The 26943-nt window shown below is 44.3% G+C and overlaps 2 protein-coding genes across 2 annotated transcripts in view; both read left to right on the top strand.

The window, feature by feature from the left end:
* LOC147903769 (uncharacterized) overlaps positions 1-26585 on the top strand; it is a 61105-nt gene extending 34520 nt beyond the window's left edge. The window contains exon 4 of the mRNA XM_087401096.1: positions 26136-26585. The gene's annotated coding sequence lies outside the window, so the exon portion shown is untranslated. The remainder of the gene's footprint in view (positions 1-26135) is intronic.
* On the top strand, positions 5589-7289 carry LOC147903770 (uncharacterized). Its single transcript, XM_087372884.1, has one exon. It carries the CDS (start codon positions 5865-5867, stop codon positions 6981-6983), a length of 1119 nt encoding a protein of 372 aa, XP_087229010.1. The 5' UTR covers positions 5589-5864; the 3' UTR covers positions 6984-7289.
* Positions 26586-26943: the final 358 nt, after the last annotated feature.

The following is a 26943-nucleotide window of genomic DNA, read 5'->3' as shown; positions in this document are numbered from 1 at the left end:
CTAGCCACACTCTCTCGGTCCTCCTGAACTAGATCTCGGTCTGCAAGGTCCTCCGTTGCGTTCCAGTCACCTCCCAGTAATTGTCCCCGGCCACGTCCCTGCACAGATTCCTCCAACACTCCATCCTCTCCAACCCGCTATTGGGGGCATACACACTAGCTACCTCACACTCAAGGCCCCCCATCGTGAAACGTACACCTATGTACCACCCCTCCTCGCTCCTATAGACCTCGTTAGCGCAGAATTGATTGGAAACTAAGATGGCAGCCCCACCCTTCCCTCTCTTTGGGTAGTTAATGAACACCTCGAAGCCTATCTTCCTGAACGTGAACCACAAATTATCCTCACCTCTGCACTTAATTTCTTGCATTAAAATAACTTGCGGCATAGTTTTCCTAATCACCGAGACACACCCCTTTTGCTTCAGGCTATTACAATATCCTCTCATATTCCACGACATGATTGAAATCCCTACCTTTCGACCATCTCCCTCACCCCTTTCAATTGGTAAGTGCTTTATATGCATCCTTAATAAAATTAAATCGGTTGTCCTGTGAACCTCTCGACCCCCTCGCCATTGGTGAGGGAGCCCATAGCCCACCTCTGAAGAATTGGGCTGCTCTTGTGGGGGACTAGCTTCTATCAAATTTTCCTGTCTGGCTTTGCCTTTTTTTCTTGCCTTCATCCTTTGTTCCTGCCATTCTTGTGATGGCAAACGGTCCTTTGACGGATCACCTATCGTAATCTTTTCGTCAGAGGTGGCCTCACAAGACGTCTCATGCATGCCAGTTCGGTCGGAATTTGGCGGAGGCTCATGCAAACCAATTCGATCAGGACTCGGTGGCCCTTCCTATTCGATGTTTTCTCATCAATGGGTGAGGTCGTGTCACCCAAGGCCAGCGCTGTGTTTTGCTTATCTGAGCGTGCAATTTTTGGTGAAGTGTCCCAGTCGTTTGCATACATAGCATGCATTCGGGAAGGGGTTGAATCTAACCAGTATAGCAAAGTTGACGCCATTTCACATCCTGAGGTTGATGAACTCTGGGATTTCCTGGGTCCTGTCATAGAAAATCTAGACTCTTTTCTTGTTAGTTGGCTGCTAGGACGCCCAAGGGATTTGTAGAACTCTTCCCAACGTTGCAGCGAGGCTACCAATCTTGTTACCAAGCCAGGATGGCAGGCTCGGGAACTCAATCTAAATGGGACAGTCATGTAAGAGGAATCCGTCGATGCTGAGCTCCGGTGACCATGGAATGATGAGAAAAGGGCCCTCGAAAACTGGAACGCGCGTCTCGCCAGTTGTTCCCTGATCTGCTCTGAGACACTGAACAAGAAAGAAACCTTTTCCAAGAAATCATGTTGAGTAGCAACTCGTCGGCAGTTCGCTCTCAAAGAGCATGAACTCCTTGAACTCTTCAAACGAGGGGATGCGGCCTGTGAAGAAGTACAAGCCCCTCCCATCAACCTTTCCAACTGTGGGCGGACCTATTCCACGTCCAGTTCACACACCACCCCATGCGCTTTTCTTGATCAAACCATGGCCTGTTCTCCACCTCCTTGGCACGTGTGTTTGCCTCAGCTTGTAGGATTCGGTGAACATCTTCTTCGGATAGCGAGGAGAAGCCACCTTGCATCTTCTTTGTCCGTCCCATCTTGAGCTTTCTTGGTTATGTTGTCCATCGGAGTAGAATCATTATTCTAGCCTTCAGCAAAAGGCGGGACATGGGTCTCCTCCGCTCCACCTTCTTCGCTCATAGCCTTCCCTCTAAGAACCTCGCGCCTCGGAGATTCACTTTGCAGTCTCTTCACCAAGACATTTGCCCCATGCGTGTTACACGTGTCCACCATGCACCACTAGGGGGTTGGCTGCTCTCTACGCAAGGAGGGGGACCTAACGTTCTCTCTGCCCTTAGCAATGAAAAAAAACATTTTTCTTCTGGTGGAGTTATAGAAAGCCTATGGGGTTTTTTACATAACCACCTTGGCTGATATGTAATCGTGATTAGTGTTGTATCCAACAATGGGCTTAACCCACCTACTTAGGGGGAGGTTAGGTCTCCTTGTGACCCCACAAGCCTCTTGCATTGGCCCACTAATCCCTCACTAATCGTCTCCTAATCCATTCCTTAAGAGGCCCTTTGAGACCCGATTTGTTCCCTATTGAAAAATGTCTACTCTACTTTGGCTTATCTTACATAAGGTACTCTAGACAAGTTCACTGGATGGGAAAGGATAGGAAAAGGAGAAGGGAGATGCAAGAAATTCCTAGGATATAAGGACGACATGTTTCATCGTTTCTTATCTTATTCCCATGCAAGAAGCATGGGAAAGTGCTTAAGGTCAAAGGAGAGCCGATTAGCTGGAATAATATACTCCTTGGGGATGCAGTTAAGTCAAGTGGGAAGAATGGTCCTTTGTCAAGTGGGAGGAATGGGAAGAGCCCATTAGCTAGAATTCTATACTCCTTGGGGATGCTATTCTCCTTGGGATGCAGTTAAGTCAAGTGGGAAGAACGGTCCTCTTCTTTTGGTTAAGTCAAGTGGGAAGGATGCAGTTAAGTCAAGTGAGAAGAATGCAATTAACTCAAGTGGGAAGAATGGGAAGAGCCCATTAGCTAGAATGCTATACTCCTTGGGGATGCAGTTAAGTCAAGTGGGAAGAATGGTCCTCTTCTTTTGGTTAAAACAATGCCGGTTTTATTACATGGTTGGTTAGACCAGTCACAAAAAAGCACAAAAAATAAAATTGGGCCATCTACGAGGGACTAACCGCTGGTGGTCTATGCGAAACATAGTAGGATCATCAGACAAATGAGTATATCATGGCTAACATTGGCCAAGGAAGAAGTTATCAGAAAATCCTTACAATTAACAAAGACACTCATATCTTGAAGGAAAAATTTTACCTCAACCAAAGCACGATTTTTTCAGCTTCTTGCATGCAACTCACCATGAATATCGATCAAATTTCTATCCCCCCATAGGGATAAGAAAAGCCTCCCCTAAGAAGGGCCCAAATATCCGTCACAGTAAAATTGAACCCATGCGGGTCGCCTTGTACCTGTTGCCTTCCCCCTAGTACTAAACCCTATGATCTAACCAACTCCACGCCATGGTTTTGACCCACCTCCAAGTCCTACAAGCTACAACATAATCAAGTGTGTTATCCCTTTGATCAAGAGGCGCATACGCTAGTTTAAATGAACTTCTTATCCTCCTACAAACCAGGAGCCAATTTTGCAAGATCTTCCGAAGAAGAAATCTCCCCTCTTCAACCTGATAGCCCCTCCAAATCTTTGAAAATTTGTTCTTCCACCACTCGTGCCTCCATGTAAGCTCCACTTGTTGTTAAACAATGGATACCAATGCTTTGTCTCGTAGTAGTAATCTGTATCCGTTCTAGCATCTACCCTTATGAACTCTACATTGCCTCCCATTATACATTGTTTTGCTCTCCAGTGAGAATTATAAAATTCATTGGCTAGCCCTAGGGATACTCCTCAAGACCTGCCACAAGACCCCAACTTCTCTTTGATTGAGGTGAAAAAAGTCTTGCATAGATTCTATCTATTTCCAATCACCCACTCTCTCCTCCCACAATTGTCTCTAGTTACAAACATCTTTTCTTTGCAGGCTAAGGTGCACACAGATCCTCTTATCTCCTAGCTTGCACATAGAGTTCACGTATAATATGTCCTTCGAAATCCAAATGTACCATAAAGAAGAATGTTGACCCATGGGGATTATGTGCAATAAAAGTAGTGTGGACAATCATAGCTGGGGATTTTGTGCAATAGAAGGATGATGACCCATTGGGATTGTATATAGGGGAATGGGCTGGGTGAGGAATTTTCGCAAAATAAAATACCTAGAATTTGGCAAGCGAGTGGAGGTCGTGAGTGATTTTCGAGCACTTTTTGACTATGAAAGGTCAACCCATCCCCTCACATGGAAGTTGAGAGGGAGGGGTTGACCAATGGTTAGCTTAAGTGTGGGCAAGTTAGAGGATAGCGTTATCAGCTAGATGGTCTAAGCATTTTTTTTGCTTGGATGAGTAGAGGAGTGGGACTCTATGAGACAATCCACAAGGATGTTTCTATTGAATGCTGCATGATATGGGGCTATTCTAGAGCATGAACTAAATCTCCATCCAAGGGTGACCTTGTGCAATAGAAGCAATGTTCCTTTCCCCCAAGATGTATAGGCTCATTCACAACAGTTCCAACTGCTTATAGTGTTTCGAGCGCTTAGCGCATCTACTTAATTGTATTTCCACTTTTTTATAATTTAATTAATTTTTCACGTAAAAAAATAAAAATAAACAAGGTGAATGATATATATCTATCATTCATTAGGCCTGCTGTGGGTTAGTGAAATGCTTAAGAGAGAGCAAAAATCGGAGGCATGAAAAGGAAAGAGTGTACAAAGATTAGTAAATGCAAATGGTCCAAAAGTCAACAAGAGGAATTCATTCATGTGGCTTGGAGAGAGAGAGAGAGAGAGAGAGAGAGAGAGAGGGGGGGGTGGGGGGCTTGCCTAGAGAGAAGAAGAAAAAGAAGAGAGAGAGAGAGAGAGAGAGAGAGAAAGAGGAAAGAAAGGAGAGAGAAAAGGAAAAGAGAGAGAGAGAGAGAGAGAGAGAGAGAGAGAGAGAGAGAGAGAAGGGGGGGAGGCCAAAGAGGACGAAGTCAGTAAATGCATGTATTAAAGCCTATTACAACGAGCATACTTGGACCAATCACCTTAGATTTAAGAAAAATATCTTAAAAATGCCTATTTAACTTTTGAGAAGCGGCCAACCTTCCCTACACCCTTTCAAAGGCAGGCCAAAAAGAAATGTCTAAAAAATGCCTATTTTACCTTTGGGAAGCAACCTTCCCTATACCCTTCCAAAGGCAGACCAAAAATGTTGAAACCAATCGTAAGCTGAACCTTGTGCAAATAGGACCCCCCAAGCGTGAAAAATCAATTAATTAGTTAGGGGAGGGGGCATAAAGAATAATTAAATTTAAGGGGGGGAGTATTAATTAAGGGTAAAGGGGGGGAAGGGGGAGCATTAAAGAGGGGCAGGGAGAGAAGCTTACGTGAGAGGGGAAGGGGGGAAGAGTATTAAAGAGAGAGGGGGGGACCACATGAAGGGCATTAAAGAGGGGAGAGGGATGAGGAACCATTTTATAATATTACTATAAGGAAAGGTTCCATGATGTTACTTTAGAGCTTAATGGTAGCGCTCACACTTGATAAGAGAAAGGTTTTGAGTTGATCCTGTTCTTGAAAGTTTGGGAAAGCCCCCTTGAACATAGTATATGCCAAGAAACATAAGCTAATCAAAGCAAAAATAAATAAATTAAGCCTTAGATAAAGATAGCTTAATTAAGACTCTACTGGATAAAAAAACAAACTAATTAATTGGTAGGGAGTATAGATGCGAATTTGGAAGCAGTCGTAAGCTGAACCGTGGGGATTAGGCTCTATGCGAATATTCTATGCTCCCTTGGAAGCAGACGTAAGCTGAACCGTGGGGATTACGCGCAATAGACCCACCCGCAATGGTGCGAATTTGGAGGCAGTCGTAAGCTGAACCATGGGGAATACGCGCAGTAGACCCACCCGCAATGGTGGAACCAGTCATTGATGAACAGTGGCGATTACGTGCAATAAACGCAATGTTAGTCCTTTGAGGAAGCAATCACAGCTGCTGCTTCTCCCCTTGCGTCTCCTGCTTGAGCTGCTGCTCCTCCCCTCAGCTCTTGCTCCTCCCCTCAGCTCTTACTCTCCCTAGAGCTCGGTAAGCTAGCATTTGGCGAGCGCATTAGGACAAGCTCGAAGACCCTTTCAAAGGACAAAATTCGAACTGCCAACTGCATCATGCCTGGTGTTACTTTCAAGGTTGCAGATCATCTTGCTTCCGTCGTTACTACTTTCTGCAGTAGCCCCAGCAAGCACTACTTGGCTCTTCTTGAGGAATACAAGCAAGAAAGGTGCAGGACAGTCCTGCAGGAAAGCAAGTGGAAAGACGTCGACTTTTGCCCAAAACCCAATGGCTTTGTGCACGGAATTTTGGATGCCTACAATCGGCACCACAATCTCGTGATTCGGCCTGATGATGTATGGCTGGCAATTGTGACTCAATTTGGACTTTACGTGAACGGAAATGCAGAGGCCTTGAGGTCCATGTTTGTGGAGCATGAGGGGAAGAAGGAGCTTGCAGTTTACGATATCGGAACGTTATTGTCAGCTGACTATGGCAAGTTGGCACAACAAATGACCAAGGAGCTAAAGAAAAACGTCAAGGACGGTAGCATCTGCGATTGGATTCTTCCCAATTTCTCCACCACCACGGATGATGACACCATCGTTGGCAGCGTGGCCTTGATGGCAACAATGAAGAGTTACTTTAGCTACAAGTTTTGTTTGGCGTGTGGGATCCCTCAAGTCACTCTCGCAGGCACTGCACGGGATTGGGAAGCTATTCATAGCCGTATAGACAAACTTGAGAATTATGGCACAGTTTGCACCAAGTGGGCTCGCATGCTCAAGACGATCACAGCCCAGCTGCTACAAACCAGCAAGGGAAATATTGACCTCAACTTTTGGAGCAAAATCTGCCACTACAGTAGCTTAGGCTCTGGTAGTGCATATTTGAGTGGATGGCTTTCCGTCTTCTGTGTGTTCAATAGGAAGGGTACCTGGCAGGCGGACAACTTCAGGCTTAGGCTTGAAAACAGGAATGTAGAATTTCCAGTCATAGACACTAATGACATACCTCCTGGTTATCTTACGGTGGATGTGTTAGTTGATGACAACGGAACGGAATACAAGACCCTTATGTTTTCTGGTCACATGGGTTATAGTATTGTGGACGAAAGGAAGGGGATTGCTCCCAAGCTGTCATGGGCAATTGTTCTTAAGGAGGATCCAGTTAAGAAAGCTCCAAGTACGCAAAGGGTTTGTACCTTTGACCATGGTAAGGATCTCTCCCACTAGACAACTGCTCCTTCCTGTCCATCCCTATTATATTCTCCAAGCGATGACCATTCACACTCTTAGCTGATAGGAAAATGGCGTTAGGATCTCATTAAGCTGATTATCCTTAGGGAATTTAATTCCCTTTTTTTGAACCATAGGTTCAGGCCATGACCATTCACACTCGCAGTTGTTAGGAAAATGGTGTTAGAATTTCATTGAGCTGATTGTTCTTAGGGAACTTAATTCCCTTTTTCGAACAATAGCTTCATTCGATTAGCATAGTACATTAGTGACTTTAGAATAAAGATACGAATCGCCACTTTGTACGAGCAGATTCGATTGTAATGCCATTTGATTGGCTTGGCTATACGTAAGTAGTGTCAATTCAAGAATATAAACACATTGTTTCTAGTCTCTCTCTCTCTCTCTCTCTCGTCTCGCATGTTCTTTGTTGTGTGGCCTTTGATCGTTACACTGTTATTGGGCCGCTTGTATTTGGGACAGTAGCCATGTATGACTTGCAAAAGTTCAGCTAGCAGTGGGGCAATCTTAATAGTAGCCAAGCAGTGAACAAATCACATTATAGTAGACAGGCAGTGAACGCATGCAACCCATATTTGGTGGTGCAGCTTGTATAGATGGAACTTTTTCTGTTCTCTTACTGCTTGTTATGTTCTTTATTGCTTTTTGGAGCAACAATGAGGTATAGTGGAAGGCATGAGATTGCGACATTTATAGTTTTATCAATGGTACTTGACACTTGTAAACATTTGATTGGTAGGATTTGCTCTCCTGAACGTTTAATGAATGGCATTGAATTAGTATATGCAGAGGTGTAAACTGATGCAAAACTCCCCCTCCCATCAGAAAGGTTTTTTGGCCCGTGATTCTTAGAACCCCCGTTAACAAGGTTTTTCTGCGGGTCGCTTTTTTCATGAAGTCACCTTGTGAGCACCTGAAACTATTTGGTTGTGCTCATGCATGAGGTTCTGCAATTATGATTTTCTTTTTCTACATGCTCTTTAATAGATAGTCTGTAGTATGAAATATAACAGGCAAGGAACTAGGGAAGATAGAAGGGCTTGCTTGTATGCTATAAAGCGAGGAGGATAATTAGAGTAAAACTCTTTGCCTGCATTGGTTTGTGAGAGCTCTAATGCCTGAAGTTGACCGTGTACAAATGCTAACAATTGCCTATACCCTTCTTAAACCGATGAAGCAAAATCTGCTTTGACTCATCCACCTCTGTTCATCGATGATCTCAGGCTACTCCACATCTGGTATCACTGCCAATGCCAGGCCCACTTAATGCTTAAGCCAAGGCACTTTATGCATGGTTCGTGTCTTGGGTAATTGCAACTTCATGGACATAGTCCAATGCATGATGCCATTCTATTTGAGCCTTTTCTTCATGATTCAGAGAGAGGTCTACTTCCCTTCCATGTATCCAACACCTGATTAGTGCTTGTTGGCATGGTGTTGGTAAGATTCATGGGCTTTGGCAATGTAATATCTGCTCATAATACATCTATGATGCAATTTTCTTGAGACTCCTTCTTTGAGGTTTTAGTGATGAGAAGGGTCTAATTTTTTCCCAAAAATGGCTTTGTAGGAGTCCTATCCATACTAATTGAGTGGGTGTCATTGAAGATCTCCTACACCAATGGAAGGTATTAGTTCCAGCAAGACCGTGGTCCGTGTATTTGTAACATGGCTACTTCAATACATAGAAAGCCAAGTGGTTGTAAATGTGGATGGCCATATGCTTGAGGGTAAAAGTTGTTGGAAAAGGCACTAGGAATTTGCCACACATACCATTACCATATATAGACAAACAACATGGTTGTGTCTTGTGCATCGTCATGCCCTTGCATGGAACACCATATGAAAGAATTTGAGAAAATACCAATTCCCACAAACAAAATAGCCACTTTTTGAGTAATATATGCTATTTCCGGGCTATTTCTCATTGAAGATTGGCTCCATTGAGAATCTAAGATCTGATTATGTTAATACATGAACAATACTTTCCCAGTGAAATATTTGACCCATCGCTTAGAACCTTGCTTATTTTAGCCATTAGGAGCTTGCATTATAGCATTCAACAAAGACTAAGTGATCACTCCTTGAATTATGAAGGTTTTGGTCCAACGTCTAAAATGTTTGTTGCTTTTGCTAATAACTGTCGAATATGTGTCAAATATGTTTGTTGTCTCCATATTATACTATGAGGCCACAAACATTAAAAAGCCAAAGAGATTTTTTGTGAAGAGGATAAATTGAATTAAATGAGACTTACAAACATAACTTTTCATTTGTAGAGGAGTGTATGAAATTAATACCAAATGGACATGTTTCTATATATATGCTTTGCAATATCAACCGATGTAATAGGATAATTCCACATTGAGCAGAGCTTTGACATCCTATGAAATAAACGTGGTGTTCAAAAACACCTTTCCTTTTTAATGTGAATTGCAATATCAACATTTCAAATTGTGTACATTAGGACACACTCCGTTCAAGTGGACCTTGGAAATAAAAAAGACGTGTGGTGTTAACAATAGTTTGCTAACACTATGTAAATCTATCTGCAAACATAAAAATATGGCCATGTTTGAGGAATTTTCACAATCAGCTACATGTGATGGTTTTCTTATGACCTAAATTTCATTTAAAAAATTATTCTATGATAGAATTGTGTTTCCTAGGATTAAAATTTGTAAATTTTTGTATATGTTTAAAAACTATTGCTCGAAACAGTAACAAAAAATAGCAGCTTTAGGTTTTGGTTAAAAGTGGTCTTGCGAGTGGTAATGCATGATTTTTAAAATCGATGTCCTTACTTTGAGATTTTTACGTATGGATGGAAAAGTCTTTCCATCTCAAAGATATTGTTTATTCTTTCAAATTCTTGAATCAATTGAATGTAGGTATATCCAAATGATGAATCATCATAAGTGTGCCTAGAGCGTAGTCTAGTGTAAAGGTAAGATGAGGTATTCCTTAAGACTAGTTTTGAATCATACATGATTACACATGATAGTATGGGGTACATAATATATTTTTTTGCACTTTATAGTAATATAAGATTAGATGAGAATTATAAACTTTTGGTAGTGGAGAAACTCCATTATGCCATAGTACGATTTTTTGGGCCATCATTGCCTGATTAAAAAATGATTACTCATGCATTGCTATTATATTGTGTCATTTAAAGCAAGAGTTCAAGGTTCCCTGATGATGTGTCCCACAGTGTTCACAAACAAATATGTAAGATAGCACAACCAAGGGAAGGGACTTTATTTTCTAGTGGAGTTTTTTTTAATTATTTAAAGAAATGCGGACAATATTAAAGAGGATGGTTAGCCCTCAACAAAAAGAAACCGGTACAAAATTTGGCCCAAGTAGGCTGATGCCAGGGCCTACGGTGAAGACATCATCCAAACTATCCTATCTTGAGACTAGCCTTGATTGAGGCGAGCGCGTGGCTCACTACCGGGTCGGATCTATCCAGAATTCGGGCCAAGTCCTTGAGGAAGGCCTTAGTAACCGCGACTAGGGCTGCATTTTTAAAGCCCACCTGGACTTTGTGTCTGAAGATATTTTTATTGCGGACTTCCCATGTTGCTAGCAGCTTTGTCGCCCTTATGTACAGCCAACTCGCGGGCTAGTGTGGATGGGATTTTCGAGGTGTCCCCTAAGAGAGGAATACGCCATTGGTGACCTGACCATTAGCCCCAAGCTGCGAACGGCGGATTGGACCGAGTGCCATAGCTCTCTTATCTGACATTTCCAAAAGAGGTGTCTTACGTCCTCCATCACCCTACCATAGAGTCCATAGCAGGGGTTCACTGCCACTCTTTTGGCTAGCTTTGCCTTGACGAGCAGCGAATGGTTGAGAATCTTCCACAGCAAGAATCTTGCTTTCCCCATCTGACATCCCTTCCATATTTACATGAGTTTGCACCTCCACCAGGCCTGGCCCCTTCTCAGCCCCATATTTTGTTCAGCCAGGGAGCTGCATTTTGCATCAGGTGAAGTCGCTTGTAGATTATTTTGGCTGAGATTTTGCTCAGGGGGGTTTTCCCCATTCGCCATTAGGAGGCGATCCGTGATCTTTGGCTGAAATCAGGTTGCTAGGCCAGTCTTTCGGGATTCTATCAAGGATTGCCTTGGTAAGATCTGCTTCACCATCGGACATGTGAAACTGGGTTCTCAAGGCCTCTAACGATTTCCAATCTTCCTTTGTGGGATCACTTGAATAGACTACGTGCCCTCCTGATGTCGTGCCATGCAAACGCGTCACTTGCTCTGCTCGGCGCCGTGCTCCACCAAACCGACTCACCTAGAATGCCGTCACCTTTGAGTCCATCTGTGCCTTTTCATCCGAGGTGGTCGACGTAGGATTTCCACGTCATGACGAGCCCTGCCAGGATGTCAACTCCGGTGACCACAACTGGAAATTCAGAGATTAGTTTATCATACAACGAGAGCCCTCGCCATTGCCCCGCTCCCTTCCCTTTCGACTCTTTGAGCTTTTCCTTCACTAATTCTGTCCAGGGGGTTGGCCTGGAGAATAGCTGAGCAAGAAGCTTGCCAACCAGTGAGAGGTTCCTGGTTTTTACATGTGGGAGGCCTACACCCCCCTTCAATTTAGGAGCCTTCATCTGCTCCCATGGGATTTAATGCATTTTCCTCCTTCCTTGGTGTTCAATCCATAAAAATGCTCGAAAGAGCGCCTCAATTTCTAGACAATGTGTTTTCTTGAAGTGCCATAGCGAGGCAACATAAGTGACTGACACTGCTAGGACATGTTGTATTACCAGACAACGGGCATTCCAACTTAGGTAGACCCCGTTCCAGGATTTGATTTTTGTTCTGACTTTTTTCGTGAACCAAAGGAAATGTTGCTTGAGAGTGATGTCCACACCTAGAGGGGCCCCTAGGTACCTAACAATTTGGCCTCTAGGTATCACCTTCGCTCTGATTTCCTCTATACAATCGGGAGCAAGATTTGGGCTCGTCCCGAGCAGAAAGGACTTTGTCTAGCTACACTTCGAACGTGAAGCTCCGCTGAAAATCAGGATTACCTCCATTAGGCTAGCCACACTCTCTCGGTCCTCCTGAACTAAAGCTTGGTCTGCAAGGTCCTCCGTTGCGTTCCAGTCACCTCCCAGTAGCCAATTGTCCCCGGCCACGTCCCTGCACAGATTCCTCCAACACTGCATCCTCTCCAACCCGCTATTGGGGGCATACACACTAGCTACCCAACACTCAAGCCCCCCCATCGTGAAATGTACACCTATGTACCACCCCTCCTCGCTCCTCTAGACCTCCCTAGCGCAGAACTGATTGGAAACTAAAATGGCAGCCCCACCCTTCCCTCTCTTTGGGTAGTTAATGAACACCTCGAAGCCTATCTTCTTGAACGTGAACCACAAATTATCCTCACATCCGCACTTAATTTCCTGCATTAAAATAACATGCGGCATAGTTTTCCTAATCACCGAGACACACCCCTTTTGCTTCAGGTTATTACAGTATCCTCTCACATTCCACGACATGATTGAAATCCCTACCTTTCTACCATCTCCCTTACCCCTTTCAATCGGTAAGTGCTTTATATGCATCCTTAATAAAATTAAATCGGTTGTCCTATGAACCTCTCAACCCCCTCACCATTGGTTAGGAAGCCCATAGCCCACCTCTGAAGAATTGGGCTGCTCTTGTGGGGGGAGCACCTTCTATCAAATTTTCCTATCTGGCTTTGCCTTTTTTTCTCGCCACTTTCCATTAGTCTGCCATTCTTGTCATGGCACCCGGTCCTTTGAGGGATCACCTGTCACAATCTTTTCGTCCGAGGTGGCCTCACAAGATGGCTCATGCATGCCAGTTTGCTCGGAATCTGACGGAGGCTCATGCAAACCAATTCGATCAGGCCTCGGTGGCCCTTCCTATTTAACGTTTTCTCATCAATGGGTGAGGTCGTGTCACCCAAGACCAGCGCTCTGTTTTGCTTATCTGAGTGGGCAATTTTTGGTGAAGTGTCCTAGCCGTTTGCATACATAGCATGCATTCGGGAAGGGGTTGAATCTAACCTGTACAGTAAAGTTGACGCCATTTCACATCCTGAGATTGATGAACTCTGGGATTTCCTGGGTCCTGTCATAGAGAATCTAGACTCTTTTCTTGTTAGATGGCTGCCAGGATGCCCAGGGGATTTGTGGAACTCTTCCCAACGTTGCTGCCAGGCTACCAATCTTGTTACCAAGCCAAGATGGCAGGCTCGGGAACTCAATCTAAATGGGAAAGTCATGTAAGAGGAATCCGTTGATGCTGAGCTTCGGTGACCACGGAATGATGAGAAAAGGGCCCTCGAAAACTGGAACGTGCGTCCCGCCAGTTCTTCCCTGATCTGCTTTGAGACACACTGAACAAGAAAGAAACCTTTCCCAAGGAATCACGTCGAGTAGCAACTCGTATAGGCACTTCGCTCTCAAAGAGCATGAACTCCTTAACCTCTTCAAACGAGGGGATGCGGCCTGTGAAGAAGAAGTACAAGCCCCTCCTCGCCAACCTTTCCAATTCTGGGCGGACCTATTCCATGTCCAGTTCACACACCACCCCATGCGCTTTTCTTGATTCAAACCATGGCCTGTGCTCCACCTCCTTGGCACGTCTGTTTGCCTTAGCTTGTAGGATTCGCTAAACGTCTTCTTTGGATAGCGAGGAGAAGCCACCTTGCATCTTCTTTGTCCGTCCCATCTTGAACTTTCTTGGTTATGTTGTCCATCGGAGTAGAATCATTATCCTAGCCTTCAGCAAGAGGCGGGACATGGGTCTCCTCCGCTCCACCTTCTTCGCTCATAGCCTTCCCTCTAAGAACCTCGCGCCTCGGGGATTCACTTTGCAGTCTCTTCACCAAGACCTTTGGCCCATGCGCGTTCCACGTGTCCACCATGCACCACTGGGGGGGTTGGCTGCTCCCTATGCAAGGAGGGGGACCTAACGTTCTCTCTCCGCTTAGCTGTGAAAAGAAATTAACACATTTTTCTTCTGGTGGAGTTATAGAAAGCCTATGGGGTTTTTACATAAACACCTTGGCTGATATGTAATGGTGATTAGTGTTGTATCCAAATATGGGCTTAACCCACCTAGTTAGGGGGAGGTTAGGTCTCCTTGTGACCCCACAAGCCTCTTGCATTGGCCCACTAATCCCTCACTAATCCTCCCCTAATCCATTCCCTAGGAGGCCCTTTGAGACCCAATTTGTTCCCTATTGAAAAATGTCTACTCTACTTTGGCTTATCTTACATAAGGTACTCGAGAAGTTCACTGGATGGGAAAGGATAGGAAAAGGAGAAGGGAGATGCAAGAAATGCCTAGGATATAAGGAGGACATGCTTCATAGTTTCTTATCTTATTCCCATGCAAGAAGCATGGGAAAGTGCTTAAGGTCAAAGAAGAGCCATACTCCTTGGGGATGCAATTAAGTCAAGTGGGAAGAATGGTCCTTTGTCAAGTGGGAAGAATGGGAAGAGCCCATTACCTAGAATTCTATACTCCTTTGGATGCAGTTAAGTCAAGTGGGAAGAATGGTCCTCTTCTTTTGGTTAAGTCAAGTGGGAAGGATGCAGTTAAGTCAAGTGAGAAGAATGTAATTAACTCAAGTGGGAAGAATGGGAAGAGCCCATTAGCTAGAATGCTATACTCCTTGGGGATGCAGTTAAGTCAAGTGGGAAGAATGGTCCTCTTCTTTTGGTTAAAACAATGCTGGTTTTATTACATGGTTGGTTAGACCAGTCACAAAAAAGCACAAAAAATAAAATTGGGCCATCTACGAGGGACTAACCACTGGTGGTCTACGCGAAACATAGTAGGATCATCACACAAATGAGTATATCATGGCTAACATTGGCCAAAGAAGAAGTTATTAGAAAATCCTTAGAACTAACAAAGACACTCATACCTTGAAGGAAAAATTTTACCTCGACCAAAGCACGATTTTCTCAGCTTCTTGCATGCAACTCACCATGAATATCCATCAAATTTCTATCCCCCCATAGGGATAAGAAAAGCCTCCCCTAAGAAGGGCCCAAAGATCCATCATTGTAAAATTGAACCCATGCGGGTCCCCCCATACCTGTTTCCTTCCACCTAGTTCTGAACCCTATGATTTAATCAACTCCACGCCATGGTTTCGACCCACCTCCAAGTCCTACAAGGTACAACATAATCAAGTGTGTTATCCCTTTGATCAAGAGGCACATACGCTAGTTTAAATTAACTTCCTATCCTCCTAGAAGCTAGGAGCCAATTTTGCAAGATCTTCCGAAGAAGAAATCTCCCCTCTTCAACCTGATAGCCCCTCCAAATCTTTGAAAATTTGTTCTTCCACCACTCGAGCCTCCATGTAAGCTCCACTTGTTGTTCAACAATGGATACCAATTCTTCGTCTCGTAGTAGTAATCTGTATCCGTTCTAGCATCTACCCTTATGAGCTCTACATTGCCTCCCATTATACATTGTTTTGCTCTTCGGTGAGAATTATAAAATTCATTGGCTAGCCGTAGGGATACTCCTCAAGACCTCCCACAAGACCCCAACTTCTCTTTGATTGAGGTGAAAAAATTCTTGCATAGATTCTATCTATTTCCAATCACCCACTCTCTCCTCCCACAATTGTCTCTAGTTACAACCATCTTTTCTCTGCAAGCTAAGGTGCACACAGATCCTCTTATCTCCTAGCTTGCACATAGAGTTCACGTATAATATGTCCTTGGAAATCCAAATGTACCATAAAGAAGAATGTTGACCCATGGGGATTATGTGCAAAAAAAGCAGTGTGGACAATCATAGCTGGGGATTTTGTGCAATAGAAGGATGATGACCCATTGGGATTATATATAGGGGAATGGGCTGGGTGAGGAATTTTTGCAAAATAAAATACCTAGAATTTGGCAAGCGAGTGGAGGTCATGAGCGATTTGACCACTTTTTGACTATGAAAGGTCAACCCATCCCCTCACATGGAAGTTGAGAGGGAGGGGTTGACCAATGGTTAGCTTAAGTGTGGGCGAGTTAGAGGATAGCGTTATCAGCTAGATGGTCTAAGCATTCTTTTTGCTTGGATGAGTAGAGGAGTGGGACTCTATAAGACAATCCACAAGGATGTTTCTATTGAATGGTGCATGATATGGGGCTATTCTAGAGCATGAACTAAATCTCCATCCAAGGGTGACCTTGTGCAATAGAAGCAATGTTCCTTTCCCCCAAGATGTATAGCCTCATTCACAATGGTTCCAAGTGCTTTCTACATGTTCTGCATCTATCTCCCCACATGTGAGGGGAATCTCTGCGGGGAGTAGCTCCATACAACTCGATACGTCGAACGAGTTGCACTATACGTCAATCCGAATCACATCCAATTGGGTGATTGTCTTTGGGAGGGATCTAATACTCTTAGAGGTGATGCATCCTTGACACTCAATGTTTGGATCCATACTTGGACTTTTACAAACCGAATCGCTCCAATTCAATTGAGTCCGTGCTTGTCAGTCCGGCTCAATAATGGGGGGCTGACTTGTGGAATATTAATATGAGGGATCCATGGATACTCTAGTGCGGCGATTTCCATTGACTCCAAGAGATCTTCAAGCAACACTATCAAGGGTGAGAGTGAATTGGCCTACTAGTACTGATGTGGTTTGCAACGTAGAGTTTCGAGGTTGGGTGAATAGTAAAGGGAAACAACTCCACAAGATTTCTCTTTAGGATTTTCTGCCTTAAATGGACTCTGGTATTTCTTCTCATACTTAGCTTGAGTGGAGACGTTGGGCACCGAGACGTATCATGAAGGCGTGGCAAGCTACACCTTCTCCCAAATGTAATTTTTTCTAATGGAGGTTGGTGACTTATAAGTTGTCTAGGCTTGGCAAGTGGCGACGTATCTCTCTTGTCTACTCTCTTTGCAAGATAGCTTTGGAATCCCACTTTCACCTCTTTTGGGGTTGTGTGGTGGTGAGGAGACTTTGGTGGGCGATTCAAAGGTGGCTGCATCGAGCACAATTGCTTGTTTGTCTTTGTTGGAAGTTGGCTCTCCTGGGAGATCGTGGCAAAGTTTGATTCGTGTTTGGGATATCAACTGAAGAGTGACTCAACCCATCCCCTCACATGGAAGTTGAGAGGGAGGGGTTGACCAATGGTTAGCTTAAGTGTGGGCGAGTTAGAGGATAGCGTTATCAGCTAGATGGTCTAAGCATTCTTTTTACTTGGATGAGTAGAGGAGTGGGACTCTATGAGACAATCCACAAGGATGTTTCTATTGAATGGTGCATGATATGGGGCTATTCTAGAGCATGAACTAAATCTCCATCCAAGGGTGACCTTGTGCAATAGAAGCAATGTTCCTTTCCCCCAAGATGTATAGCCTCATTCACAATGGTTCCAACTGCTTTCTACATGTTTTGCATCTATCTCCCCACATGTGAGGGGAATCTCTACGGGGAGTAGCTCCATACAACTCGATACGTCTAACGAGTCGCACTATACGTCAATCCGAATCTCATCCAATTGGGTGATTGTCTTTGGGAGGGATCTAATACTCTTAGAGGTGATGCATCCTTGACACTCAATGTTTGGATCCATACTTGGACTTTTACAAACCGAATCGCTCCAATTCAATTGAGTCCGCGCTTGTCAATCTGGCTCAATAATCGGGGGCTGACTTGTGGAATATTAATACGAGGGATCCATGGATACTCTAGTGCGGCGATTTCGATTGACTGCAAGAGATCTTCAAGCAACACTATCAAGGGTGATAGTGGATTGGCCTGCTAGTACTGATGTGGTTTGCAACCTAGACTTTCGAGGTTGGGTGAATAGTAAAGGGAAACAACTGCACAAGATTTCTCTTTAGGATTTTGTGCCTCAAATGGACTCTGGTATTTCTTCTCATTCTTAGCTTTAGTGGAGACGTTGGGCACCGAGACGTATCATGAAGGTGTGGCAAGCTTGCTAGCGCTGGCACTCTTGTTTTGGTGGTTCATTTTGATTAAAAATAGCTACAACAAACAAACAAGAGGGCTCTCGAGACATTTTCCACCTAGCCATCAAATTCCCCTCAACTCCTTCACTCTCATGAGGTCACTACCTCCTTCTTGGATGAGTTTTATCCCTGGGAATGCTCCTCTAAACCCAATGCTTACCATGTTAGCCATGTGTCCCTTATCGACCTTATGCCCTCTAGGCCTTTGCTTTGCACTCCATCTTATTGCCTAGGCTTAGGATTGTCCCTAGACCCTGACCCTCTAATCTTCCTTAGAAGCAAACACTGTCGTGCCCTCTAGTTTTTTCTTGATTTGATTCATACAGATGTATGGGGTTATGCCCAGACCCGCAGCATCAATGGTTCACTTTATTACTTGACCTTCATCAACGACTACAATAGATATTGTTGGATCTATTTTCTAAAAGAGAAATCTGAAGTGTTTTCCAGATTTCAAGAATTCAAAGCCATAACTAAGCCATGGCCTCCGTGATTATGGCTGACATAACATAGATCCTATAAATTGATGTTCATTGCCCACTCTTAAGTTGTAGATCAACCTTCACCTTTGGAAAAAAAATCCAAAACTCATGTTGAAGGGAGCAGTCAAATGTAATTTTTTCTTATGGAGGTTGGTGACTTGTAAGTTGTCTAGGATTGGCAAGTGGCGACGTATCTCTCTTGTCTACTCTCTTTGCAAGATAGCTTTGGAATCCCACTTTCACCTCTTGCTTGTATGCTATAAAGAGAGGAGGATAATTAGAGTAAAAATCTTTGCCCGCAATGGTTTGTGAGAGCTCTAATGCTTGAAGTTGACCGTGTACAAATGCTAACAATTGCCTATACCCTTCTTAAACCGATGAAGCAAAATCTGCTCTGACTCATCCACCTCTGTTCATCAATGATCTCAGGCTACTCCACATCTGGTATCACTGCCAATGCCAGGCCCACTTAATGCTTAAGCCAAGGCACATATTGCATGGTTCGTGTCTTGGGTACTTGCAACTTCATGGACATAGTCCAATGCATGATGCCATTCTATTTGAGCCTTTTCTTCATGATTCAGAGAGAGGTGTACTTCCCTTCCATGTATCCAACACCTGATTAGTGCTTGTTGGCATGGTGTTGGTAAGATGCATGGGCTTTGGCAATGTAATACCTGCTCATAATACATCTATGATCCAATTTTCTTGAGACTCCTTCTTTGAGGTTTTAGTGATGAGAAGGGTCTAATTTTTTCCCAAAAATGGCTTTGTAGGAGTCCTATCCATACTAATTGAGTGGGTGTCATTGAAGATCTCCTACACCAATGGAAGGTATTACTTCTAGCAAGACCGTGGTCCGTGTATTTGTAACATGGCTACTTCAATACATAGAAAGCCAAGTGGTTGTAAATGTGGATGGCCATATGCTTGAGGGTAAAAGTTGTTGGAAAAGGCACTAGGAATTTGCCACACATACCAATACCATATATAGACAAACAACATGGTTGTGTCTTGTGCATCGTCATGCCCTTGCATGGAACACCATATGAAAGAATTTGAGAAAATACCAATTCCCACAAATAAAATAGCCACTTTTTGAGTAATATATGCTATTTCGGGGCTATTTCTCATTGAAGATTGGCTCCATTGAGAATCTAAGATCTGATTATGTTAATTCATGAACAATAGTTTCCTAGTGAAATATTTGACCCATCGCCTAGAACCTTGCTTATTTTAGCCATTAGGAGCTTGCATTATAGCATTCAACAAAGACTTCAGTGATCACTCCTTGAATTATGAAGGTTTTGGTTCAACGTTCAAAATGTTTGTTGGTTTTGCTAATAACTGTCAAATATGTGTCAAAAATGTTTGTTGTCTCCATATTAGACTATGAGGCCACAAACATTAGAAAGCCAAAGAGGTTTTTTGTGAAGAGGATAAATTGAATTAAATGAGACAAACATAACTTTTCATTTGTACAGGAGTGTATGAAATTAATACCAAATGGACATGTTTCTCTATATATTCTTTGCAATATCAACCTATGTAATAGGATAATTCCACATTGAGCAGAGCTTTGACATCCATGAGATAAACGTGGTGTTCAAAAACACCTTTCCTTTTTAATGTGAATTGCAATATCCTTTATTTTAAATGTTCAATTTTTTTTCAAACCTTCTTTCCTTTTTAGTTTACCCCCTTTAAAAAAATATTTCTTATGTATCCCCCTTTTTTTAAAAATTTTCCTCTGAACTTTTCTCCATTTAATTATTTACTTTGCCCTAATTTATTTTTCCTTTACTTTCCCCTTTTGCTGATTTTCTAATCCTATTTTAATTATTAAAAAAAAAAGACCCAAAACAACCCCCCCCACCACATTTTTTTCCCACCCTCTATCTTTTCTCCACGGACACACAGTTTCACACCTTCGCTAGAGCTGCCTTATTGGCCCGCCTCCCTAAAACAATTATTACACACCCGACTAATCTAGGCCTACCTACACGCCTGACTACCCTAGTCCTACCTACATGCCCGAATACATTTTAAGCCTATAAAATACCTACTCTACCCTCCTCTCACTCCACTGACTAAGCCTTCACTACCCTCTCCCGGCTCACTATCGGGTCAAATCTATCCAGAATTCGGGCGAAGTCCTTGAGGAAGGCCTTGGTAACTGCGACTAGGGCTGCAATTTTTAAGCCCACCTGGACTTTGTGTCTGAAGATATTTCTGTTGCGGACTTCCCATATTGCTAGCAACGTTGCCGCCCTTACGTACGGCCAACTCGCAGGCTAGTGTGGATGGGATTTTTTAGGTGTCCCCTAAGAGAGGAATACGCCATTGGTGGCCTATGGAGAACGTGGCCATTAGCCTCGAGCTGTGAACGACGGATTGGACCGAGTGCCATAGCTCTCTGGCTATCTGACATTTTCAAAAGAGGTGTCTTACGTCCTCCATCACCCTACCATAGAGTCCGCAGCAGGGGTTCACTGCCACTCTTTTGGCTAGCTTTGCCTTGACGGGCAGCCAATGGTTGAGAATCTTCCATAGGAAGAATCTTGCTTTCCCCATCTGACATCCCTTCCATATTTCCACGAGTTTGCACCTCCACCAGGCCTGGCCCCTTCTCAGCCCCATATTTTGTTCAACCAGGGAGCCGCATTTTGCATCAGGCGAAGTCGCCTGTAGATTATTTTGACTGAGATTTTGCTCAGGGGGTTTTCCCCATTCGCCATTAGGAGGCGATCCGATCTTTGGCTAAAATCAGGTTGCTAGGCCAGTCTTCCGGGATTCTATCGAGATTTGCCTTGGTAAGATCTGCTTCACCATCGGACATGTGAAACTTGGTTCTCAAGGCCTCTAACGATTTCTAGTCTGCCTTTGTGGGATCCCAGAGGTTAGCCCACGTGGCCATGCCATTCTTGAAGAGACTACGTGCCCTCCTGATGTCGTGCCATGCAAACGCGTCACCCGCTCTGCTCGGCGCCTTGCTCCACCAAACCGACTCACCTAGACTGCCATCACCTTTGAGTCCATTTGTGCCTTTCCATCCGAGGTGGTCGACGCAGGATTTCCACGTCATGACGAGCCCTGCCAGGATGTCAACTTTGGTGACCACAACTGGAAATTCAGAGATTAGTTTATCATACCACGAGAGCCCTTGCCATTGCCCTGATCCCTTCCCTTTCGACTCTTTGAGCTTTTCCTTCACTAATTCTATCCAAGGGGTTGGCCTGGAGAATAGCCGAGCAAGAAGCTCGCCAACTAGTGAGAGGTTCCTGGTTTTTACATCTAGGAGGCCTACACCCCCCTTCAATTTAGGAGCCTTCATCTACTCCCATGGGATGTAATGCATTTTCCTCCTTCCTTGGTGTTCAGCCCATATAAATGCTCGAAAGAGCGCCTCGATTTCTAGCCAATGTGTTTTCTTGAAGTCCCATAGCGAGGCAACATAAGTGACTGATGCTGCTAGGACATGTTGTATTACCAGACAACGGGCATTCCAACTTAGGTAGACCTCGTTCCAGGCTCTGAGTTTTGTTTTGACTTTTTCCTTGAACCAAAGGAAATGTTGCTTGAGAGTGACACACACCCAGAGGGGCCCCTAGGTACCTAACAATTTGGCCTCTAGGTATCACCTTTGGTCCGATTTCCTCTATCCAATCGGGAGCGAGATTTGGGCTCGTCCGGAGAGAAAGGACTTCGTCCAGCTACACTTCGAACTTGAAGCTTCGCTGAAGATTGCGATTACCTCCATTAGGATAGCCACACTCTCTGGGTCCTCCTGAACTAAAGTAGTCGTGTCATCCATAAAGAATTGGTGAGAGAATTGGTTGCCAGTCGGAAGCGTAAGACTTCTGATCTCTCTACGGGTCAATTTAGTTTTGATGAGGGACATTAGGGGCATCGTAGCAATTGCATATAGCGGCGGGGCAAGTGGACATCCTTGACGAATGGATTTTCTCAGTTTGAAGTTGACAACTGCACCCCCATTAATACAGAGGACCATAGAAGCATTTCCGAATAGGCAGTGCACCTTTCGCAGGTATCCCTGTCCAAAGCTCAGCCTATCCATCATCACCAAGATGTAGTCCCACCGGACTTTGTCGTAGGCTTTATACGTATCCAGGCCAAACACTAGCATTTTTTGGCCTGATGTTGCAGCATGATCCATGGCAAGGGCAACATTGAGGATGTTGTCGTAGATATCTCTCCCTTTTACAAAGCCATTTTGCTCCTCATCCACCACTTTCCCACACAAATCTTTGATCCTAAGGGCCATCGCCTTGGCAACAACTTTATACGAGGTGTTTAGCATCGTTATTGGCCTCCAGTCCCCTACTTTTATCCTGCTCTGCCTTTTTGGGAATAGTTTCAGGAGCGCTGCATTCACATCCTCTGAGAGAGTACCTTCTTCCATCACCGCATTTGCCATCTCTATGAGATCCGGGCCCAGTGTGTCCCATAATTTCTTAAAGAATTCTACTGTCAGCCCGTCCGGTCCCGGGGACTTATCATATGCCAGTGCATTTAAGGCTTCCTCTAGCTCTTCATGGTTGAAGGGCCTATCAAGGCAGCTTTGGAAGTTTTTTGAAACCCGACTCTCCACTCCAACAAGTGCCTCATGGATTGAACTCACCCACTCATCGTCCTCTATCTCTTCCTCCTACAAGATCGTGCTCAGTTCACGTTGGAACACCGTCGCAATGTGCCAGAATTTTGTTTGGGTGTTACCTTGGGCGTCGTCCACTTTATCGATCAGGTCCCTCTATTGGTTCTTTTTGAGGGCTTGAAAGAAGGTTTTGGAGGGGCAGTCGCCTTGGGCTAGCCAGAGCTGCCTACTTCTGATGCATGCTTGATCCGCTCAGTTCTCGACAAAAATGTTTTTCTGAGCCTTGAAAATTAAAGGTACCACCAAGATCGAATCCGGGTGAAATTATAAAAGTCCATAAAAATTTATACTCTTACCGGGATTTATAACTAAAATATGTAGATCCTAGCCCTTAAAATTAAAGGCAACCTTCAACTCCAACCGGGATTTTTCAATTTCAACCGAGAATTTTATATGCTCAAACGGGTTTGGTGAGCACTGGATCCGCTTCCTGCAACTCCCATTCCTGTCAGGCCACGTCAGCTTCAACTAGCAGTGTGCTTATGACTTGCTTATGACTGGGTCTTTAGGAGTAATTGTGACAGCGGCTCTGAGTGTATCTCAAGCCAGCGAAAGTGCCTAACCATTGTTTCTTCTCCTTGACCTAACTTCACGGTCCACTTCTTTAATGTAGCGTAAGATCCTTTTGACTGCCACATCCCACCTCTGGCATGGGTCTTTCACGTCCGCCGTCGTCTGCCGCCACAGCTTCCGGACCATCCTGCAAAACGGCTTAGATTCTAGATGTCGTTTATCAAATTTTAAGGGGATATCGTTAGACCTCTGAATTTTCGAGTTGTTCGAGAGGGCTGTGGTAGCTATCAACTTCCCTACCTACGAATAGGTCCTGGATCCACCATGCTTCACCGAAAATGTAGAATCTGTCTAATCTCCCGGCCCTGAACTCTTCCCCCCTTCGTCTGTTATTCCAGGTAAAGTCAGACAAGCCATCTAGAACAATCTCCTTGGCATCAATCAGCCCTAGCTGGAGGCACAATTCTTCCCAGGTCTCCCGTTCCCCATCGGAGATCACTGCCCCACCATGCGATCGGTCTACAAGGTCCTCCGTTGCGTTCCAGTCACCTCCCAATAGCCAATTGTCCCCGGCCAGGTCCCTGCACAGATTCCTCCAACACTCCATCCTCTCCAACCCGCTATTGGGGGCATGCACACTAGCTACCCCACACTCAAGCCCCCCCACCGTGAAACGTACACCTATGTACCACCCCTCCTCGCTCCTATAGACCTCCTGAGGGCAGAACTGATTGGAAACTAAGATGGCAGCCCCACCCTTCCCTCCCTTTGGGTAGTTAATGAACACCTCGAAGCCTATCTTCCTGAACGTGAACCACAAATTATCCTCGCATCCGCACTTAATTTCCTGCATTAAAATAACATGCGGCATAGTTTTCCTAATCACTGAGACACACCCCTTTTGCTTCAGGCTATTAGAGTATCCTCTCACATTCCACGACATGATTGAAATCCCTACCTTTCGACCATCTCCCTTACCCCTTTCAATTGGTAAGTGCTTTATATGCATTCTTAATAAAATTAAATCGGTTGTCCTGTGAAGCTCTCGACCCCCTTGATGCATTTCAAGAGACTCTTTTGTTGCGGGGCCGCCACCTTGTCAAGCGTAGCATCTGGCCGAGGAAGCTTTGGGTCCTGCTCTTCGAGCGCTCTTTTCCGGGTGTATGCTTCCGACATCTCTTCGTCCCTGGCATCGCCATTGGTGAGGGAGCCCATAGCCCACCTCTGAAGAATTGGGCTGCTCTTGTGGGGGAGCACCTTCTATCAAATTTTCTTGTCTGGCTTTGCCTTTTTTTCCCGCCACCTTCCATTGTTCCTGCCATTCTTGTGATGGCACCCGGTCCTTTGAGGGATCACCTGTCGCAATCTTTTCGTCCGATGTGGCCTCACAAGACGGCTCATGCATGCCAGTTCGCTCGGAATCTGACGGAGGCTCATGCAAAGCAATTCGATCAGGACTCGGTGGCCCTTCCTATTCGACGTTTTCTCATCAACGGGTGAGGTCGTGTCACCCAAGGCCAGCGCTGTGTTTGCTGATCTGGGATTAGGACTAGTGTAGAGGGATGTATCGTCGTCTTCTAGTGTTCTTGGAACCCTACGAGGGATTGATATATATTGTACATAGTAATGTAGAAAGTGGCTGATTGTATAGCGCACGGTCTCCTCTACTGCCACACTATTCAACATGCTAACAGAGCTGATGGTTTAGCCCACATTGGATTTGAGGAAGAGAGAGCTTTTTTTCCACTTGGAAGTGATTAGAGTGTGTGGCCGTTTGACTTTGCTCGTATTTCTGCATGAGTGCCCACTTTGAGAGGGTTGACAGCCTTAAGCACCTGAAGCACGGGTAAGAGTACCCTGCGTCCCCTCCTTTACCTGATCACGGTTTGGTCTGGCATTCGAAAGGGGAGAGAGATGCGGGAGAGAGTACTTTCAGCCCCTCCGTCCCCCTCCTCTGTCTTGTCTCAAGTTATTATAGGAGAATTTGGATCTAGTTTTGTATGTGAGGGATAGTGTACAATGTTTGCCTCTTTTGTATGTGATTTTATTGTCTACTGAGACCAAGCAAGGTCGATGGGACTTTAAAAAAATTGACATTACATTGTTTCTCTAGAAGGTCTCTTGTCTCATACCTTTGGCGAGAGACCAGTGTGTCTTAAGAGCGTACAGGCATGTGTTGATATTGTATGTAAGAAAATGGAACCTTATGTTTAAACAGACAGAATAGAGGGCAAAATTCAAAGCCTAGTTAAATTTAACCCATCCTCCAAGTAGAAGTTGCATTTTTCCTTTTCCATCTGTTTCCTCACTCATTGCTATGTTTTGTTGTTGTTTGTTGCAGTTACAATATAGAATTAGATTTGCATGCATATAGAATAGCCTTGTTTTTTGATTATTTGATGTGCTAACTTGTTCTAACCCTGGTTTTTGTTTTCTGCACATCTGTTGCAGATGGCAACGTGATTGGCTGTCACCACTATTCTGTATGTCCTAATCTTGGATGTGGAGGATTCTCGGGCACTCTTCTTGGGAACCTCTATCGGTGGATCTGTTGTCGTTGAATTTGTATATTTTCAGTTGTATATGAGTCAAAAACTCTATGAGCTACGGTCTTAGAATTCTTTCTACACATCATACATCTTGCATCTCCTATTTTTGGAACAAAGATAAGAAGATTCTAGGAGTGGGCAACCAATTGTAGCAAGGGGCACGACCGTATGATCCCATGGGTCTTGGCGGAGATTTCTATTCTATGTTTATACAATTGTGTGTATTTCATGGATATGGTGGAATCCTTGTGAAGTCAATGTTCTGTGTGTGTGTGTGTGAGTGACTGAATGACTTGTCTACTTGGCCACTGCATGTTCACTTTTAGATTGTACAGTCCATTCTCGTGGCATATGTGCAGGTCCATTTGCCACTTATTCCTTGGTCTTCTCTGGACATTCAGAAATTTATCACCAAGGTTATGGAATGTCTTTGGTGCACCGTGCTTCGTCTTCTCAAATACAATTATGTTTATTCATCTAGGATGCATGGGGGTTTGAACATTCTCAATATTCACTCTAATATGTTAGCTCACAAGGCCACGCTCTTGATCTCCTTTTTAGAGCAGCATCAGCCATGGGCTCTCATGCTATTGTGTATGGTTGGTTCTCTCCGTACAGATGCTTTTAGCCATTGGATTCCCACTATCGATGATGTTATTCTTGGGCACCTGCATCGTCTATTCCTGAGGTCCCTTTCTACTCGCTTGATT

This window comes from Dipteris shenzhenensis, chromosome 3 (assembly GCF_047967505.1).
Source record: "Dipteris shenzhenensis isolate YYH24624 ecotype China chromosome 3, Dip_SZ_1.0, whole genome shotgun sequence".
Classification (NCBI taxonomy): domain Eukaryota; kingdom Viridiplantae; phylum Streptophyta; class Polypodiopsida; order Gleicheniales; family Dipteridaceae; genus Dipteris; species Dipteris shenzhenensis.
Note: the sequence above shows the minus strand (reverse complement) of the source record. Positions and strands in the feature narration are given on the sequence as shown.

Bases quoted from the DNA above. Each gene is read 5' to 3' on its own strand.
- LOC147903770 (XM_087372884.1), top strand. From the start codon at position 5,865: ATGCCTGGTGTTACTTTCAAGGTTGCAGATCATCTTGCTTCCGTCGTT.